The 21824-nt window shown below is 41.9% G+C and overlaps 1 protein-coding gene across 1 annotated transcript in view; it reads right to left on the reverse strand.

The window, feature by feature from the left end:
* grid2 (glutamate receptor, ionotropic, delta 2) overlaps positions 1-21419 on the reverse strand; it is a 995712-nt gene extending 974293 nt beyond the window's left edge. The window contains exon 1 of the mRNA XM_041192382.1: positions 21317-21419. Coding sequence (XP_041048316.1) covers positions 21317-21404 — 88 coding nt within the window. The 5' untranslated portion in view covers positions 21405-21419. The remainder of the gene's footprint in view (positions 1-21316) is intronic.
* Positions 21420-21824: the final 405 nt, after the last annotated feature.

The following is a 21824-nucleotide window of genomic DNA, read 5'->3' on the forward strand; positions in this document are numbered from 1 at the left end:
AGGCATTTCACAGATATTATCTGATAAAATTTGGCGCCAAAGCGCATAAGGCGATACTAGGACAGGTAACCAAAAAGCTTGCCGGTAAATTTTAAGGAGTGTCTCGGAAGGAAGAAAGGCAAAAAGGTTCAGCGAGAGAACTCTAGAGTTTAGGGCCAAAACAACTGAAGGTACGTCTGCTAGTGGTAGAGTGAAGGGAATGAGGGATGCAGGAGAGAACAGAGTTGGAGGAAAACAGAGTTCTCAGAGGGTTGTAGGAATGAAGGAAGTTAAAGACATATTTGTTGTATATTTGATGTATCTCAGAGCAATGCAGAGATGCCACAAGTTTCTGTGCAACAGGTTTCCCTTATAGTGTTTTAAAATGTCTACTCCATGCTTTAACCCTGGCATCCAGCTCTTTCTACAGCCTGTTTACTTTCCTCTGGGTCCACACCCAGACTTAACAGAACAAGCACAGTGAACATCAACAGTAAACAGCCTCTCATGATCAAACAGAGAACAACTGAACACTACAATAAGGATGGGTGAGACCACGAGGGATTTGAATACAAGGCTGAGAATTTTTAAATGAGGCATTGCTGGACCGAGAGTCAAAGTAAGTTGGCGAACATATGAATATTGAATAAACGGGACCTGGTCCGAATTAGTTTACAGAGGGTGGAAGATAGGACAACCAGGATCACATTGGAATAGTCCAGTCTGGCAATAACAAAACCATGGATAAGCAGTGCACAGCTTAATCTCATTTGCAGACAATGCATAATCTCCTTAACAGTTGTCTCCTTGTCCATTGAATTTGAACAGCACCCAACTCAGCAGTTCAGGACGTTACATATTTCAACTATTTATTCAAATCAAATAATAAATGTAATCTTTCCCTCCCCAAATTATTGCATTTTTAAAAAATCATGTTTGCAAAGTTTCTTACAGTTGCAACAGCTGAAGTAAATGTCATAGAGTTATGGAGGTCTACAGCACAGAAAAAGGCCCTTCAGCCCATCAAGTCTGCACCAGTCAAACAAGTGCCCAACTATTCTAAAGCCATTTTCCAGCACTAGGTCCATAGCCTTATATGCCAAGGCATTGCAAGTGCACGTCCAAATACTTCTTCAATGTTATGAAGGTTTCTGCCTATACCACCCTTTCACACAGTGAGTTCCAGATTCCCACCACTCTCTGGGTGAAAAAATTCTTCCTCACATCCCCTCTAAACCTCCTGCCCATTACCTTAAATCTATGGCCCCGGTCATTGATCCCTCCACCAAGGGGAAAAGTTCCTTCCTGTCTACCGTATATATGCCCCTCAATTTTAGACACCTCAACCATGTCCCCCCTCAATCTCCTCTGCTCCAGGGAAAATAACCCTAGTCTGACCAATCTCTCCTCATAATTAAAGCTCTCCAGCCCAGGCAACATCCTGGCAAATCTCCTCTGCACTCTCCCTAGTGCAATCACATCCTTCCTATAATGCGGATTCCAGAACTGCACGCAATATTCCAGTTGTGGCTTAACCAGCGTTTTATACAGTTCCAGCATTACCTCCATGCTCTTGTATTCATTGCAATGGTTAATAAAGGCAAGTATCCTATATGCGTGCTTAACCAGCTTATCTACCTGACCTGCTACCTTAAGGGACCGGTGGACATGCACACCAAGATCTCTCTGATCCTCGGTACTTCCCAGAGTCCTACCATTCACAGTGTATTCCCGTGCCTTGTTTGTCTTGCCCAAGTGCATCACCTCACACTTATCCAGATTAAATTCCATTTGCCACTGATCAGCCTGTCCATATCCTCCTGTTATCCATGGCTATCCTCCTCACTATTTATTGCCCCATCAATTTTGCATGTGAAATAGGACTAACCAGCTTACTTCGTTGTGGTCCAACTTAGTCAAAATAAGACATTAAATCAAGGCCGCATCTGCCATCTCAGGTAGACTATTTTGAAGAACAAGGAAATCTGAAAGTGTTCCGATCAAATCTGGAGTCAAACAGGACTGCGCTCTCTCCCCTGCCCTGTTCGTGTGTTGCACAGAACCTTGTGCCAAGTCCAGCAGGAAGAATTTGAGCAGAAGAGGAGTGACAATCAGTGGCAGCAGAGGCTTGGAGGTCAAAGCCTCCTTGTATGCGAACAATGTCACCATCTTCTGCTTGGATCTGCTGTTGGTGTGCAGACCAATGAGCATTTATGACCAGTTTGAACTAGTCTCTGGTGCCAAGATAAATCATGGCAAGAGTAAGGCCATGTTCTTTGGGAACTGGACTGACCAATCCTTTGGCCCCTTCACCTTCAGGTCAGAATACTTGACGGTGCTGGGGATATGGTTTAGAGAGTCTAGGGCATGCACCAAAAACTAGGCCGGGGGGAGCATATAACCAAGGTGAGGCAGAAACTGGGCATGTGGGAGTGATGCTCCCTCTCCCTTGCAGGTAAGAACCTGGTCATCAGGTGTGTAACTCTCTCGGTGCTGCTGTGCATGGCACAGGTGTGGCTCATACCCTGATCCCACGCTACAGCGGTCACTCGAGCAATCTTCTACTTCATCTGGAGCTCAAAGATGGATCATGTCCACAGAAACACCATGTACAAAGATCTGGATAGAGGAGGGAAAAAGGTACCCAACGTTGCCCTTATCCTGATGGCCGCCTTTGGGTGAGGCTGCATCAAGCTGTGCATAGACCTTCAGTGCACAAACACCATGTCTCACCAAATGCTTAGGTTTTACTTGTCCCCAGTGTTGCAAAGGATGGATCTGGCCACACTGCTGTGGAATGCTCCAAGTAGTTGGACTGTGCTGTACCACCTCTCACTCGTGGAAAAGTTTGTGCAGAGAAACATCTTTGACCACACATCCATCAGGCAGCGGTCTGCATGTTGCATCCTCAAGGCCCTGTGGGAAAAGGAGATGGTGGATCCTGTTGGATGGTTCCCTGAGCAGACTGTCAAAGTCATTTGGCAGAATGCCTCATCGGCTGAACTTTCCAACAAGCACCAAGACTGAGCTTGGCTGATGGTGAAAAGGGCACTCCCCATCAGATCCTTCATGCACGCCCAAAGTCTCTGCGCCACCGCATGCTGCCCTCAAATCATGGGAACAGACGATCACACACCTCCTTCTAGAATGTAGCTTTGCAAAGCAGGTCTGGAGAGAGATGCAGTAGTCTTTGTCAAGGTTCATCCCGAGCAGTAACATGACACAGGATTCTGTGCTCTACAGGCTGTTCCCAGGGACACACACCGAGACAAACATCAACTGCAGCTGGAGGATCATCAACTCGGTGAAAGATGCTGTTTGGTTTCCCTGAAACTTGCTGGTCTTCCAGTGCAAAGAGTTGTCTCTGACTGAGTGTTACAGACTGGCACAATCCAAGATCCAGGACTACATGCTGAGGAATGCACTCAAGCTTGGAGCAGCCGCCTCAAAGGCGCAATGGGGAAAGACCATTGAGCCATAATACACCAAAGGGTTGGTAATGGCGTAGGTCCCCTCAGGATGCAAGCTTGCTCTTGAATGTATATAATTAACACAATTGTTTTGAGGAACCTCAAAGTGCAATATGCTTTGTGGAAAATGCTGATTGTTTATTGTGCTTTGTTATAACAATTTGAAATGTATTTTATAATGTTCCTTTAGATAGTTATTTTTAAATAAAGTATATTTTTGCAAAAAAAAGTGTTCTCTCCAGTGTCTTGGCCAATATCCTTTAACTAACACGTCAATTATCTCATTGCTCTTTCCGAGACCCTGCTATGTGCAAATTGGCCGCTGTGTTTCCTGAAGTACACCAGTGAATAGATTTCTAAAGTATTTAATTGGCTTTTGGAGGTCCTGTAGTCATCAAAGGCATCATCTGAATCCATTTTTTAAAAATTAGTTGATAAACAAAATACACAAAATGGAAGTGAGATCTCCAAGTTTGTCTTTTTAACAGATTATTTAAAAAAGGGGTTAACCCCACAAGTGCTATCCAAAACGAACCCATTGTCACAAAATTCCCCATTGCATGCGCATAAAGAAGGATGAGCGTACAAGAAAGCTGCGTAATAAATTGCATTGAATGTCAAGGAGGAATCATCCAATCAAGGAGAGAGGCCACAGCAAGGCTGTCACTCTTTCCTTGTTGCAAATTGTCTCAAGGTCCTATGTAAAGTCAATCACAATGAACTAAGCATCTCCTACCTGAGCACATCCACTCTTGGACATGACAGAGCATTTAAAATGTGATGTCAGTACCCCACCAACCCTCAGCAATACTAGATGCCAGCAGGTGCTGCTTTTATCACGTCCGGCTTTGTTTTGATGCTAATGATGGAAGTAGTGGAAAACGCGTCCTGAGGTTTATGCGAAGCTAGGGTTGCCACCCTTCAGAATTGTCCTGGACTCTCCAGGACTTGAAGATTAATCTCCAGCTTATTGCTGCAAGCAACTCAGGGGAAAAATCAAAGAGGCATTTAAAAAAAAGTTCTTCATTTCAATGAAACCATTCAAAGAAATAGTTGCAAAAATATCAGAATTTGGAAGAGAATGCAGCCTCATTAACTGTGATGGTTGATCCAATTGGGTGTTAGAGAGTGTTCCCTGTCCAATTGTTCCACTTACTATGGCTGAAGGATTGAACACACTGTCTATATTTGTCTATCCTTCAGCCATGGTAAATGGAACAATTGGACAGTGAACACGCTCTCTATAGTTGTCTGTGTCCAATTGTTCCACTTACCATGGCTGAAGAATAGACAAATATGATTGGGGAATAGGATCTTTTGGGATGAAACTTCCAGGAATAAACCCAACTATTTGGTAATGCTATACCCTAGGAGATGTATACTTGCAATAAACAGATCATAATTTGTTATTTTGCACAGTCAAGATAGAAAATAAATGTTTTTCCGACAAACTTTTCACTGACAGTGTTCCCCATTTAACCATGAGCCACCAAAATGGTTAGAATAAAATCACTGAATCATCCATAACCATTTTCCGGGTTTATTTCCTGTTAATGGTCAAGAAGAAAAATATTTGAGTGTAACTTTGAAATGCTACTTTACATTTTAAAATACAGACGAGCCAATATTTATCCCTCAATCAACATGAGAGAAACAGATTATTCGTGGAGGTTTGCTGTATGAAAATTAGCTTCAGTTTCCTACATTGCAACCATGACTGCACTTCAAAAGTATTCATTGGCATAAAACACTTGGGACATTCTGAGATCATGAAAGGTGCTAAATAGTTATAAGTTCTTAATTTATTCTTCATGGTATTTATTCCAGTTACAGTGAACAGGCTTTAATTGAAGTTCAAACCAGATTATTTACATGGTCATTACTGGACTTCGGCATGATCAGCATATTGAAGGAGTTGTTATTACAAAATTATTCTTTTATTCTCCCATACAAATGTACAAAGGTCTTTTCTTAATATATGTTGACATTTATTGTCTTCCAGGGACTCTACACACAACTCTCCTGCATAGCATTGGGGGTGGTAAATATGCTTATTCACAAACCTTTGCTTTAATGCAAATGCAGCCTGTCAAAATGTGTTGAAGACTTCGTGGTCGATGAATTCTCAGACCCAAAAATCAACCCCTTTCAGACAAAAAACACCATTATGTAAATCCAAGTCACATTTTCCCTTCCATTAAAGTATTGAAGTATTGACAAGAGTGCATCAGAACATACCCGCCTCAGAATTATATTGCATTGCTGCTTCTCAAACACTATATTAAATTTAGAAAACATTGATAGGGAGAATTCAATCAAAACTATGACACAGAACCCGAGAGACATTAGTAACATCCTTATCTTTACATTAGTACTTATTCAGCAAGCAACACCTGTAACGTACTCTTTAAAAATACATTCCCAACAAAATCAATTATTAGTGGCTTGATTCAGCTTTGTATCTGTCCACAAATGGCCAAATGTTTGGCCACTAGGTGGGTTTTGAAGAGGAAAGAGAAAGAGAGAGAGGGGGTTGGAGAGGTTTAGGAATGGAATTTCAGGGCCGAGGATCTATTCAGCTGAAGGCACAGCTGCCTGAAGAAAATCAGAGATGCACATGAGGCCAGATTTGGAGGAATATCTTTCTCAGAGGGTTGTAAGGCTGGAGGAGGTTACGAAAGTAGGAAGGGGCAAGGCCATGGAGGGATTTGAACACAAGGACAAAAACTTTAATTTGGAGGCTTTGCTGAATCAGAATTCAAATAGGCATCCCTTGAAATAGCTCCATAATAAGTCAAAGCCTGATGGTTCAACCATTGTGGCAGAATTACCAGGCAATTTTTACAAAGCAAATTCCATAACTGGAGATGTAGTTTCACTGGAAATCAATCTGGTGCCTGCAAATGCATCTCTTCTGAAAGCATCTTCTCTTAATGATATTCCCAGCCGAAAGAAAATAATCTTCTCAAATATATTTCCACCTGATCTAGTCCCTTTTCGATTAAAAGAAATGTGAAAACAGAATGTATTTCAACAAGGGATGGTTTCCACAACACATTCACATTATCATTTAGAACAAAAACACTTGCATTTATATAGCACCTAACATAAACACAGGACATCCCAAAGTGCTTCACAGCCAATGAAGTACTTTTTAAACTGCAGTCACTGTTGGAAGAAACACAGCAGCCAATTTGCACATAGCAAGTTTCCACAAGCAACAATGTGACAATAATCAGACATGCTGTTCCGTGTTTTTGTGATGTTGATTGAGAGATAAATGTTGGTCAGGATACCAGGAGTAACTTCCCTAATCATCTTCAAAATAGTGCCATGAGATATTTGCAAAGGCAGACAGGGCTCTGTTTAACATCTCATCTGAAAGTTGGCATTTCAACAGTGTAGCACTCCATCAGCCATCAGTACTGCACTGGAGTGTCAGTCTTGAATTTTGTGCTCAAATCTTGAAGTGGGACTTGAACCCAGGATCTTCTGACTCAACAGGAGAGAATCCTATCGGCAGAGCCAAGGCTGACACTGCCTGAAGCTGAAGTGTATTACTGGAAATGATACATGGTAGAGTACTTTCTTCATAATATCATCATTCAGAACCTGCCCTTGGATTCTTTTCTTTCAGACAAGAAAGTTTAATTTGCTCAGAGCCAGGTAAGTTAAAATCCTTTGGCCCAGTCACAAAGTGCACACATGTTTAAGATATTAAAACTTTCAAATGAACAATTATTATCCAGCTCTGTTTGGTCACATTCACTGTGGCCTTTTTTAATAGGGCTATCAATTATTCCACAGGAATGTGCTATTTTGGTAAAGATTAGCATGCAGTGTGACTATTAAGCATCAACGAGACATAAACTTGCTCCAAATGCGCAATCAAGGTCAATGTTAAGGAATCTCTATTTTGAAAATGTAACATGGTTACTAAAAAAGCGCTGGATAATTGACATGTGATTATCATATCATCAGAAGAGATCGTTGTGTGATTTCTGAAATGTTCTTTTGAATAGTTACCAGGAATAAATCCTCTGATGGTTGAATGATTTTAAGCTTCCAAAAATCATAATTTTTACATCACACTTGCTTCTGCTTTCTATGAAATTAATGTCCAAATGAGATCAGACTCTGTTCAGGAATGGGGAACATTGAAAGGACAGAAAAGGCCCACATTGGCATTATTTATAGGCATAAAAAATGCATGCAAGAAATTGAGAGACTTTTATATCTGCCTTAAATTAAGTACCTCCTCTATGCCTCTCAATGGACATTTAATAATTTACCAACTCTAACAAAATGATATTATTCATATTTTGAGAAGCTCTCCATTCAAACACTAAATGTGGCGACATGATTCACTGGCAAAAAGTAAATCCTCAAACTGAGATGAGACAATGCAAGGAAAGAGCTTCCTATTATGGGGCAATTTATATCAGAATTGAACACATCAGGTCAGGTTTAGTATAGATCAGATGTCAAGCAAAGCTGCCACTGCTTTGTCTCACCAATGTATCCAATTCCAAATTCAGAAGGGCAGAACTTATTGAACCAGCGTGACCATTTCCATTCTCCATGCCAATCAAACTGATGGCTTCAATCTGTTAAATTGTTAGTCAGGGCTAAACCATTAGCGCTTCTGTGAGATTAGCCTGAAACTCATCTAGGAAACAGCCTGAAATACATCTAGGAAACAGATTGAAGTTGGCACACGTTACTTCAATTAAGAGAGCCATTTGAATGAAGAGAATGATATTCTTTTGATCTGCTGTGGGAGTAACCCTCAGCACCCAGAGTTGAAAAGCACAGTGCACTATGCCACCCTAATCTCTTCCAAGAATGTTTACTGATGAGGCGTAATCATTTCTGAATAAACTTGAAGAGTTTTATAGGTTGCGTTTGTTGATAAATTATTTAGGTGTTTGGAATTTGCCATAATTTGAAAAATGATTCTTGGTCCAAAGACATTGTTCACCTATAAACTACCTGGACTCTAAGTTTGCTACTGCAGTATGCAGGGACTACTGAGACTTAAGTTTTTTTCTAGAAATCTCCACCGTTTGACAATAAAATTTCAAAGGAAAGACTACCACAGACCACACCAGCAGCATGCCTTCTGATTGACTACAACACACAGGGTTTCTAACTTCACCCCACGCCTAAAAAAAAAATCACTCACAATGTCCTTCTCAGTGCTTTAATAATGGCTTTTTAAAAACAAAACTGGTGTTTGCCATATTTCAAACAAAGCTAGCGGAAGTCTGCTGTATTTTCCCACCAGAGTGGTATCAATGCCTTTTCATTTGGGTTGGAACATCACCATGTTTGTCTTCTCTTATGTAACTGGGTTTCATAACGTTTCATAAAATCTTGGCTGCTAAAGAAAAGACATGAGTATCTGGTTAATTTATGAGCTACGATTCCTCAGGAAATTATATAATGGGAGCTACAGAGCACAAGCCAGGCACCTAGTGAGACCTGCAGGGCATCGAACAGCGACCAGATGCAAGGGACAGTTAAGTCCAAGAAGTGAAAAACACTTCCTACTGACAGTGACAAATAGTTCCATGACAAACCGCAATTCTCCACCACTCAACAGGAACACACACAAACAATTCTAGAAGTGACTGCGGGTCTCACAAACCGATGAAATTGTAATACATTCATATTGCCCTCTTCAGTCTGCGATTGCAACTGAGGCATTAACCCACTTCAATTAAAATGGTTAACATTGGTGTTGAAGTAGTAACAGAAGAATCTCATATCACTAACGTGACCCAATACTCGGGAAGCAGAGGAGAAGGTAGTGTTTTCCAATAAGCTATCGAAATAAAACACAGCTCTCTGTAATAACAGAAATACTTTCCCAATTCTTTGACAATGCATTACAGTTTCACCAGGGAGCAGGAACATCACCAATCTCTTCCACCCAAGGGAGCGCTGCCAATTTCAATATATGTACTTGTCACACCTGATTAAAACAAAACCTTTCCTCTACTCCAATACATTCACCATTAGCATGTGTGGCTAATTGAGAAGCCAGATGTGGCTAATTGAATTTCTGATCAGTAAATTAAAAAGTGAACAATGAGCACAGTCTCTGGGCACGTGATCTCCATACTCTTATTCACTCAGGTTTTTTCAGGCAAACTGTAACATTTCTGTACGTTTTTTAGTGACATGGTGAGGCAAAAAGCAGGCTGTGCATGTGTTTTTTTTTAAATCATTTTGAGGAAATTTCTTCCTTGGTTATTGACTGTTGGTAGATGTTTAACTAAGTTACAACTTGTATTTTTTTTTACATCTTTTCTTTCATTGGATCAGAGTCTGACTGGCAAGACCAGCATTTGTTGCCCATCCCTAATTGCCCCTGAACTTAGTGACTTGCCACACCATTTCAGAGGGCAGTCAAGAATCAACCACTTTGCTGTGAGGCTGGAGTCACATGTAGGCCAAGCCAGGTAAGGACAGCAGGTTCCCTCCCTAAATGAAATCATTGAACTGGATAGGTTTTTACAATAATTCACCATGGTTTCATGGTCATCATTACTGAGATGAGCATTTCAATTCCAGATTGTTACCAACTTTATATTCCACAAGCCGTGTGGTGGGATCTGAACCCTTGTCCTCAACCTATTAGCCTGGGCCTCTGGGTTACTAATCCACTGACATTACCACTATGCCACCGTCTCCCCCATATGGTGGCTTCAACGTAATAATACATCTAAAGACACATTACACATCTCACAAGAACCTTACGAAACAAAGTATGATATCAAAGCACATAAGGAGATATCAGGGTAGGTGACAAAAAGCTTTGTCAAAGAGGTGTGTTTTAAAGAGCTTCTTAAAGGACCAAAGTGAGATAGAGAGGTGAAGAGATTTTTGCAGGGAATGCTGGTAGCTGAAGGCATGGTTCTCAACGATGGACTGATTAAAATCAGGGATGCTCGAGATGCAAAATTGAGGACCGCAGATACCTCAGAGGGTTGTGGGACTTGGAGGAGGTTACAGAGATAGGGAGGGGAGCAAGGCCATGGAGGGATTTGAAATGAAGAAGATTTTAAAATCGAGGCACTGTAACAATATAGGTCAGTGAGCACAGGGCTGATGGGTAAGTGGGACTTGGTGCGAGTAAGGACACAGGTAGCAGAGTTTTGGATGGCGGAGAGTAAAACGTAGGTGGTCAGCCAGGAATGTGTTAGAATGGTCAAGGCGAGAGGTAACAAAATCATACGCGAAGCACATTTACCAGTATTGTGTGAATGTATTAAAGGCATTTCCTACTAAAATTTGTGCAAGTGATTAAAACCGTATTGCTGAAGTCACACTCATGAAGTCAGCAATTTCTATTGGACAACACTGTTCAATTCCAATGGCCTTATTGATGAAGGTCAAAGCATCCGTGTTTATTTAGACTGAAGTTGAAAATTAAACCAATATGAATCTCCCATAATGGTTATCAGTACTGAACCATACAGATCAGCATGGTTGCCAGATTCAATCACTTGTCTGTGGTGAGTCATCTGATCTCAGCCATAAAGGGGGGGTGGTGACGCATTACAGTTCACCCAGGGATTCAAAGCTGCTTGGCAACATGCATGTTGTAGCATGGAGTGATGGATAGTGATGCAGAGGCTCCAATATTCTTTCCATCCCAAGACTGACCAGGAATTTCTCATGTTTTTACCAGCTGCCATTGGTATATGTCGGAAGGATTTGCAGGTTGATAGTTAACCTGTTTGGCCATGATATGAAAGCGACTTCCCTGGCCATTAAGTCCTGGGATGGGACCCGAACCCAGAACTTCTGGCTCACAGGCAGGGACCCAGTGCATCACAAACCTCCCACAAAGCAGGTTAAAGCATTGCAAATTCCTCTTGTGATCTAAAGGCTAGGGGACAAATAAATTATCCAGAATTCCTGCTCCGATCTATGTTCAATGGCATGAACAAAGAGTACATGAGTGTGGATATCTTGTGATGAACACTAGACTCAGGCATGATATCAACAATGACATATCGTACTACTATTTTGCAGTCTACACTCACAAATGAAGGACAGCTCCTCAGTTGAGGTGCTTGAGAGCTGCTGGTTGCCTGTTGAACTCCAAAATAGCAAATGTCGACATCTTTTGGAAGAGGGAAAAGGGGGGAAATTTACCCAATTCTGTCGTGTCCTTCAAATGGGGTGTGCTGGTTGGCGGGGGTGCAGCAGTGGTGGGGGGATATTATGTTGTTTCAGCACCAGCTCTTGTAACAACTCATGCATCAACCATTATAATAAATACATTAACACTGATACAAACATCATTTGTGGTGCTGCATCAAGTGGAAAATGTTATTCTCAATGTCTAATCTGCTTTCAGCAGCAACACCTGATAGTGCACATCAACCACAATCATCAACTGTGAAATTATCCTTCAAGCAGTATAAGCAAGGCCCTGAATAATATTACTTTATTATTGTTTTTTTTGTGCTTAAATGGTGGACTATGTTTCCAGCATGTTTGAACAGCATTCTTTCACTCCAGCAAGTGTTGACATTTTACAAAGAAGTGGAAAGGGGCTCAAAATGGCTATATTTCTGTCGTTTCAGCCTCTTGATTGATTCTCGGCCAGACAAAGAGTGCAAGCTTTTTCCCAGTTCATCATAGGCTCAATTATAAAACATTCGCAACCCATTGCTCCGAACTATCCAAGGTCTCGCCCTTCTCCATCTCTATAACCTCTTCCGCCCCGACAACCCTCTAAGAACTGTGCGTCTCTCCAATTTTGGCCTCTTGCGCATCCCTCACTCACTTTGCTCGGTATTTGCAGCTGTGCCTCGAGTTGGCTAAGCCCCAAGCTTTGGAAATTCCTCCCTCAATCTCTCTGCTCCTTTAGGAGATTCCTCAAAATCTACCGCTTTGACCAAACGTTGTTACCTGTCCTAATACTTTCTTCAATGCCTGTGTCCCATTTTTGTCTGACTATGCTCTTGTGGAGCACCTTGGAACATTTTCCCCACGTTAAAGTCACTATTTAAATGCAAGTTTTTGTTCTTACTTTAGTACAGTGGTTCTCAAATTGTGGTTCACGTTGACCCGCGAGAGTCCTCCAGATGGTTCATGGGAGGGTCCCGACACGCAACACCACAGCCAAGGCCGTACAGGAGAGCAGGCCAGAAACTTCATACCCACCATTTGCATGATGTCACACAGTCAGACCAGCTCTCACATGCACGGCACCAGTTATCACAAGCACAGGCAACACCAATGTAGTTTTATAGTAAGATTTATGTTACTGTTGATTTTGTTTTTTTTTATATAGGTGAGATAATTTATTCGTTTCTGAGAAAAAGATTATTATGATGGCGATCACAGTAACACTGGGGAAGCGATGGCATAGTGCTATATTCATCTGACTAGTAATCCAGAGGCCCAGGCTAATGCTCTGGCGACCCGGGGTTCGAATCTCGCCACGGCAGGTGGTGGAATTTGAATTCAATAAAAATCTGCAATTAAAAAAGTCAGATGAAACCATTGTTGTAAAAACTCATCCGGTTCACTAATGCCCTTTAGGGAAGGAAAACTGCCATCCTTACTTGGTCTCGCCTACACGTGACTCCAGACATACAGCAATATTGATGACTCTTAAATGCCCTCTGAACAAGGGCAACTAGGGATGGGTAATAAATGCTGGCCTGGACAGCGACACCCACATCCCATGAATGAATAATAAAAAAACACATTAGATTGTTTCCAATAAATATGTTCTCTTGGAATATTTATGCCTACACTTTTGTTTTTGGCATGAATTAATTTACCTATGATATTTAGTTGAAAAAAATAACGCACATAAATTTACTACATTAAAAGCAGCACATTGTTTATAGTTTCCATAAGTTCCCATTAATTTTGATGAGTTTTTTTTTGCAGTTGCAAGCAAGCGTAGGTGAGGTAGGAGCAGCAGGTGATCCATGGATGAAACAGGCCAATTACAGTTGTTAAGTGCTTATTAAAAGCTCAATTCTGCAACCTTCTGGAACCTTCACAGGGTGGCCGGCATTCAGCAGCTGACTGAATCTGACCAGCAGAAGGTGGGGGGGGACCATATTGGGGGCAAGTCATGGAGGCTAGAAAAGTTTATTAAGGTCAGTATTCATGCTTTTAATGGGTTAAAGGGCTTAACTCCTTGAGGTTAAACTGGCAGCAGCCCATGACAGATCAGGAGAGAATCAGCAGTCAGAACTGTGCCAGTTCAGAGGTTCATCAGCCTTCTGGCATCACATGGGCATCAGAGCAGTGGGCAGGGCTGGTTGGATTCCACCCAAACACCAGGAACAGTGGAAATGGATACCACACCCTCAGAAACCAAGGCCACTCGAGATGAGCCTGCACAGGAAGGGCAGAGTGCCGGGCATCAGGAGGTCAGTGGAGGGGGCACAAGGGACACAAACGGGACACTGTCCTGAGCACAGGATCTATAGGCAGAAGGGAAGCTACGTGGACATGACAGAACCATTGCCAAAGGAGAATATGACCCTCTAGGCAAATGATCATAGACATCTTTGCACTCAACAGATGCCTTGGTGGCATCTCAGACACTTGCACATCGGTACATTGCCGACGTCCTCTTCAAGGCTGGGCAACAAATCAAATTCGCAACTGAAGGAGCATCACAGGCTCAGAGGGTGCCTTGACGCTCAGGAGGTGCCCTCCAAACCCCTCCTGCAAGGGTCTTGGTCATTGTAATGGTGTCTGTTGTACTCTGCATTTTATGGCCCCCCAGAGAGGTGTGGACCCTGAGGACAGTGAGGCCCTGGATCTGGACAGCTCACCGGGAGCAAGAAGTAAGAGATGAGGAAGAATTGGAGGCAGAGGGAGATGATGCTGAAGGGGGAGGTGTCCCTGCTACATGACAAGGTGGCCTTCTCCTGTCTCCCTGCAGCAAGAGGACCTCCCTCCACTCCCTCATAGGTACAGAACTCTGGTTCTTCTATGACATCTTGCTTTCTGGTGATGCAATGGCAGTCTTTGGCACAAACTCTACCCCCACCACCCACCACCCGCACCCCCCCCCCCCCCCCCCCCCCCCCCCCCCCACCCCCCCGCACCCCCCACCCCCCTCCAAGACAATCAGCAGTCTAAGCAATGGTTGCCTTGGGTGTCTGAAACCCACCTCCATTCCTGCCCCACTAACTTTAATTGGACAGGAAACTCGTCTCCATGTCAATTAAGGGCTCACCCCTACAAAAATCTGAACTTCAGTCAGCTTTACACCTGAGGTGGGTTTCTGATCCAAAAAACAGACCCGGCTTCTGTTTCCTATCTCCATGTTGGAAATCAAGCCCTAATTGTTATAAGTCACCACAGCCTGACAGCACTCAGAATCCCATGGATGTATTGCTGAAGTAAATTTGAAGATATAAACTTCTTTCTCCATTTCAGAGAAAAACAGCATTAAATGACAAGGTTTCACCTTTTTTTTCCCCAAAAGGCAAGACATTTTACACTTTGTGATATCTACACCATGACCTATAGATATATAAATTCATACGGATAGATTTGAAATATATATATATATATATATATATATATAGAAAAGTTAATGCGTAAGTAATAACCTCACCATTTAGGTTCTGAAGATAGATTGCAATTACAATGGAGAGCCAGTTAGACACCCTGCTTACACACATGAAGTAATGTCCATTTTCTCAGAACATTAAGAAGTCTTCTACCTCTGTTTAAGTTTCCCAGAAATCTGATGGGCCACCCCAGCATTTTTTAAACCTAACCTGATGCTGCACTTCATGGAAATTGTTACCCCAAGAGTATCCTGCATTGCCATCTTCAAGAGCAAAATTCAAGGCCTGGCTCCAGAGCTACAATAGATTGTTACTTCTGTGGGAACAGAGAAGCAGAATATTTCTTAAATGGAGAGGGGTTGGGAAATGTTGTTGTCCAAAGGGACCTGCGTGTCCTTGTTCATAAGTCACTAAAAATTAGCATACACGTGCAACAAGAAGTTAGGAAGGCCTTCATCGCAAGCAGATTTGAGTACAGGGGTACAGATGTCTTGCTGCAGCTGTATAGAGCATTGGTGAGACCTCACCTGGAGTATTATGCACAGTTTTGGTCCCCTTGTCTAAGGAGAGATAAACTTGCCACAGAGGGAGTGCAATGGAGGTTCATCAGTTTAATCCCTGGCATGGCAGAATTGTTTAATGAGGAGAGATTGGGGAGACAGGTTCTATATTCCCTGAAGTTTTGAAGAACAAGGGGTGACCTCATTGAAACTTACAAACTTCTTACATGGGGCAACAGGGTGGATGTAGATGAGATGTTTCCCCTGGCTGGTGAGTCTAAAACCAGGAGGTATAATCTCAGGATAAGGGATAGGTCATTTAAGACTGAGATGAGGAAGAATTTCTTCACTCATATGGTAATGAATCTTTGGAACTCTCTGCCCCAGAGGGCTGTGGAAGCTCAATCATTGAGAATGTTCAAAACAGAAATCAACAGATTTCTGGAGACTAATGACATCAAGGGATATGGAGGTAGTGCGGGAAAGTGGTGTTGAGGTAGATGATCAACCATGAGCTAATCGAATGGAGGGGCAGGCTTGATGGGCTGAATGGCCTACTCCTGTTCCTATGCTTCACAATGACACAAATATGGCCAACACTCAGAAACTGGCTTCAACTCCCAATAGTGAATATGATGGAGTTAAGCTAAACAGAAATGAGAAGGGAGCAGCTGGACACTAAGGAGAGATATTAAGTTGGTTGAAATGGTCTTATGGCATCAACCTAACTGTTGTGAGAGACTGATGGGCTCATCATTTAGATGGATCTTCATTTCTGTCTCCACCTCCACAATACTCTGAGGGCATTTATCATTCTACTTGCCATATCCATTTCCTTAGGTTGAAAAAAATGAATATCTGTTCCAAGTCCTACACTGGAGGATTGACAGGCAACTCCCTCCAGATCTCTGCAAATAATAATGCTGCCTTGAACAAACATCAAGGATGTGCTCGAGAATAGGCTCAGGTTCATTTTGGCCCAAAGCTTCAGCCCTCAATTTGGGCAAATTCAAGGACTTTAGCACAGCACAGCAAGTCAGCTGCAGCACGTTACATAGCTGCTCAAAGACAATGCATTGCATTAAGTGCTCATCCCAGCCTTAAAATTCTGGGAGAATAACATGTGTCAACAGCAGTAAAAAAAAGATTTGGCATCTCCTTGAATTTTTTTTAGATCGAGAAAAACTTTTATTTCATGATAACTCTTCACCAGTGCCATTTAAAGGTCACAATTGATTAAAAGTTTCTATACTTTTGCACTGGAATCAATTAAACATAAAAAATTACTATTCAGAATCGAAATAGTACTATACTACCTCATTCAACAGAAAACTAAATGAATTCCTTGTAATTACAGTAGGTTACAGCTCGAAGTTGAAAACATGAAGTGGCTGACTTACTGTAGGTAATCCAACAAACGCTTTTGATTCTAACCTAAGCTCTAAATTTCAAATCATAGGTTAAAGATAGGAAAGACTCGCATTTATATGGTGCCTATCACAGTCCCTGGATGAATCAAAAATGCTTTCCATCCAATGAAGTACATTTGAAATGAAGTCAGCATTCTGAGATAGGAAATGCACAGTCAAGTTGCGCATCACAAGGTCCTACAAACAGCAAGATGATCATTACCAGGTGATCAATCTTAGCAATGTCGCAAGAACTCTCCTGCTCTTCTTTGAAATAGTGTCATTTGATATTTAACCTCCACCTGAGGGGGCAGATGGGGTCACATCTGAAAGATGGCACTTCAGTTAAATTAGACCAATGTGGAAATTAGCCTATCATATGAACCGAAGTTTTCCAGTTTCAAATAAATTGTGACTTATGGTGCTTTTTTTTTTCCAATTCATGACAATTTAGTCTGGACTACAGCTAATATAAGCACTTACAAAAACTATTAAAATGCTTGAATAACTAAATATCTGAATGGGATGCCTACACTGGCTATATCACTATGCCACCTACAGTAAACATAAGCTTTTGATTTCTTAATGAATGCCATGCCTAATAATTGGCACTAGCAATTAGGGAAAAATACATCTGTTTATTGAATATCAAAATGTTTTATTCAAATATACAGTTGGTACAAATGTGGATTGGGTTATTGGATGAAATCAATGGACTCTATTTTGTTTACATCCAAATCATCCATCCATGACACCCAAGAAATGATGGGACAATTAATCATTTCTTAGCTGTCAGGTTTATTGAATAATCTCCAAATGTTAGTTCAAAGTTTAAAGTGATGTCTATGTCAAAAGTAACTGCTCAAAGAGCAAATTTCACGAGCCCATCAAAAATTCAATTATTGAAAAGGATTTAATTAACTTTAACACCTTGTTTCTGAATTAATTTTGATTGATACACCAAGTGTCAATGGCATAATTGGGAGTAAATGAGTTTGAATGAGTTGGAGATTCATATTGTGATGAAGCTAAATTATTAGCAATAGAGATAGTTACAAACCAAGTGACTTCTGTAATTATCAGTTCCACTGGTCATGTTGATTTACCTATCTTGATATCAAGGTAAGTAGCTCATGCAAACCAGTTGTGTTTAAATAAAGCTGCTCAAGAACAAGACAAATCAACCTGTTAAAGTTGGTGTCAACTACTTTACTATTAAAAACCGTGTTAATTTAAATCACGTAAAATACTGAGAAACTATGAAAGTGATACAAATGGCATGTGCAGTGTTTTATATTGTTGTTTGATATGCTGTATTTCATATCAGTATAAAAATTGGTTAACTAATTCACTAATTGGGGCACCACATACAAAAGATTTTTTAAATAAATGTGTGCTAAGGATGGTGATTAGCTGGAACTCAAGCTGAGCATATAATTGATTTTCAATGCAGGGTATAGACATGGGGCTGGGCAATACACAAGTGCAACAGGAACCAATGGCCATGTTCACTCCATAGTTGGGTGCACTGTAGATAGTATCTCCATTACAAAACCTGACTGATGAGTTCAGAGGGTACCCTCTTCATAAGTCAAGGAGTCATTATTAATGAAGAATATTACCCTCGCAGAAGAAAACAATCAGCATTCAACATCAGAGGGTGGAAAAAGTGCAGAGGTACCCTAGAACATACACTGGGTTAAGAGTATAATGCACAAATAAAACCAATTAGAGATCTACAGAAAGTCATACATATTATAGGTAGAGAGATGAGGTGGATACAATGGATGCAAATAGATATTTCAAACATTCTAGCACTTAAACAGGTTCTGTTGAAGAGTCATACGGACTCGAAACGGTAACTATCTTCCTCTCCACAGATGCTGTCAGACCTGCTGAGTTTTTCCAGTTATTTTTGTTTTTTGTTTCAGAAACAGGCCATTCAGCCCAGCAGGTCCTTACCAGTGCTTGTGTTCCACAGGGACATCCGCAGCCCTATTTCATCACACCCAATTTGCCTATCCTCCTATTCCTTTCTCACTCCTGCACTCTAGTTTCCCCTTTAATGTACCTATCGGATTCACTTCAACTGCTTCCTGTGGTGTGGAGTTCCAGATTCTCGCCACTCTCTGGGTTTAAAAAAAAGTTTATCCCAAATTCTCTGTTGGATTTAGAAGTAACTATTTTATATTTACGGCCCCGGGCGTTTGACCCACCCAAATGGAAATGTCTTCTCCATACCTATATTAAATTTCTCAGTCAGTACTGGGCGCACTGTCGCAAGCTGGTTTTATAGCGAAACAAAGAGCGGGCGGGGGATTTGCACAGTTGATCTCTTGAGCAGCCACTGTCAAAAAAAGTAACCCAACTTGAGCTCCGTAGCTGCTTAACTGGGGCGGAAACCCCCGCTGTTGAAAGCAGTTGCGGCTGAACGCAGGTTAATAGTAAGTACTAAGATCTACTGTATTGATACCAAATGGCTGATGAAGTGCCGGGTCTCGCAAGATGTGAGCATTGTGTTCGTTTATAGCTGCGAGAGTGATTTGCATACTGCATTGATTAATCTGTTTCTTTAATTAGAGACGGCTAACACTCTGCACCGTGTCCATTATTTTCGCAGGGCAGATTTGTCACTCTTTAAAAGACAGCAGGGTGTGCTTATGAAAACAGGCAGGTGGCCGAAGCAAAGGTTTATGTACAATTAACAAAACAAGATAACCGCTTGGTAAATTCAACAGCAAATCATCGCGGGTCATTTCGGAACAGAATTCCGCCCCAAATTTCAAATTCAATGTTTAATCTTTGAGATTTTTCTCTGGCCTCGATAACAACTAAACTCCAGCGCACAATGCAATTAAGAATTGCATTAACTACTCAGTCAAGAACACTGGCGTTCCGATTAAGGGGGTATGGATTAGCACAGATTTCCCACTGCAACCACTGTATACAATAATCTGAGAAATCCGGTGAATTAATAAATTACCTTGATAACAGTTGTAGTGTCCATGCCAATGCCGCTCTCTAGCATAATAAAACTGTGAAGCTATATTCACTGCACAATGTGGTAACAGCAGTTAATACCTTTCCTTCAATACCCTTCAGCCTCCTCCAATGGGGTAGATGTGTGAAAGGCTCTAAATCTTTAATATAAACTAGGGATATACCTAAAATAAAACCCCGTGGATCAACCCTCCTTTTAACATGATTTTAAAATTAACCCTTGTCACCATGTCTTTGACCTTGGCGGTTTAGTTTCAATGTGGTGGGAGGGGTGACACGAGGATGTGCCTGGAAAGCGGTAGCTTGCCGACACGAGTGTGTTTACTTATGCTTAAACTCTTGAGGTTTAATGTTCTCCTCCCTCAATACCCTCAGATAAATACCTCCATGCAGACGTGTCTGAAATGGCCAGATTGGCTTCCCTGTAAGAGTTGGTGGGAAGGGAAGGGAAAGGAGAGGTGGGTGCTGCAGGTAAAATAGCCGAACGGGTATCGGCAAGGTTTGTTTTTATTTTTATTTTTGTCCCGTACTCGCTCTGTTGCGAAGATTATTACAATTCACATCACAACCGGTTCGCGAAAGCAGCGGAGAGCCCATTGAGCGCTGCTTTGTGTAACCCGGGAGCCTGATTGTGATCAGATCCTAGTCCCTACACACACACACACACACACACCCCCACACAGAGCGAGTGTAGGCACACGGCCCAGCTCCTCTCACAAAAAAAAACCTTGTGGGTTTCAATATTTCCCGCACCAAAACAGGACAAAAGCAAGGAGCCAACCTATTGAAAATCCGGATGGACAATTCACTTGTTTGTTTTTCTCTCTCTCTCTCTCTTGCTCTACTTGGACACGGACGCTTGTCGTTACTTTAATAATGTTGTCATTTTCCACCTGTCCCGTCCCCTTCAAATTATTCCTTTAAAACCCGAAAGAGCAGGTTCACTAGCCGAGTTGATCCTCTGCTGATGTGTGTTCGCTGTGTGGGAATGATAAAAGTCTTTTTGTTTTGCCCTATTCCTATTTTAAACACGCGTTGTCAAAGCAGACGAGAGAGTGGGAGAGTATAATAAATGTGTGTGTGTGTGTGTGTATGAGAGAGAGAGAGAGAGAGATTCTGCGCTTTCACCCTTCCATTGTAAGTCCAACGAATTGCCTATCGAGACTGAACTCCCGACACTCGAATGAATGATTTGGGAGGTGTGCAACTTTTAATCTCAGCTCAAGCGGGACAATAAATCAAACACATCGCCCCCCCTCTCCCCCCCACCCCCGTTCGCCCGGCCTTTCTCAAATCATAGCAATTTGTTTTAAAGAAAAGCGCACAAAGAAATAGAATTTCACCCGGGGGGTGGGTGGTGTGGAAAGAGTGCGGCTTCAGCTTACCGATGTGTATGATGGAATCGGCGGTCACCACGTCGATGCAGGAAGAAAGCAGGATCGACACGAGGAAGATGGCTGGGAAAACTTCCATTTCCTTCCTGTTTGATTTTCCTCCTGATTTTAAGTCGGAGGCTCCGTGTTGATCCGCGGGCGCTGCCTTTAATTCCGGGAGCCTGGGAATAGTTGCCAGAATGGAATAGAGACAAGTGGGAGAGAGAGAGAGAGAGAGATGGAGCGCCCCTTTCCTCCGTGCAGTAGGTACTTTCCCTCACTAATCCTTTTCTCTCGGTGTCCTCTCTCTCTCTCTCTAATCGAATTTCGGTTTTCGATTTTTTTTCTTAAACTCCCTTTACAGATTTTCTTTATCCTTTGCCAGCACATCGAGTTGAACACATTTGCAAAAAGTCACGCAGATCCCCTTCTCTCTCTTTGAAAATACCGATCTAAATTGCAACATACACAAAGCGAATTCCGGTTATAATCCAATAGACATTTCAAACGTATCAGACAG

Source organism: Carcharodon carcharias, chromosome 1 (assembly GCF_017639515.1).
Source record: "Carcharodon carcharias isolate sCarCar2 chromosome 1, sCarCar2.pri, whole genome shotgun sequence".
Taxonomy (NCBI): Eukaryota; Metazoa; Chordata; class Chondrichthyes; order Lamniformes; family Lamnidae; genus Carcharodon; species Carcharodon carcharias.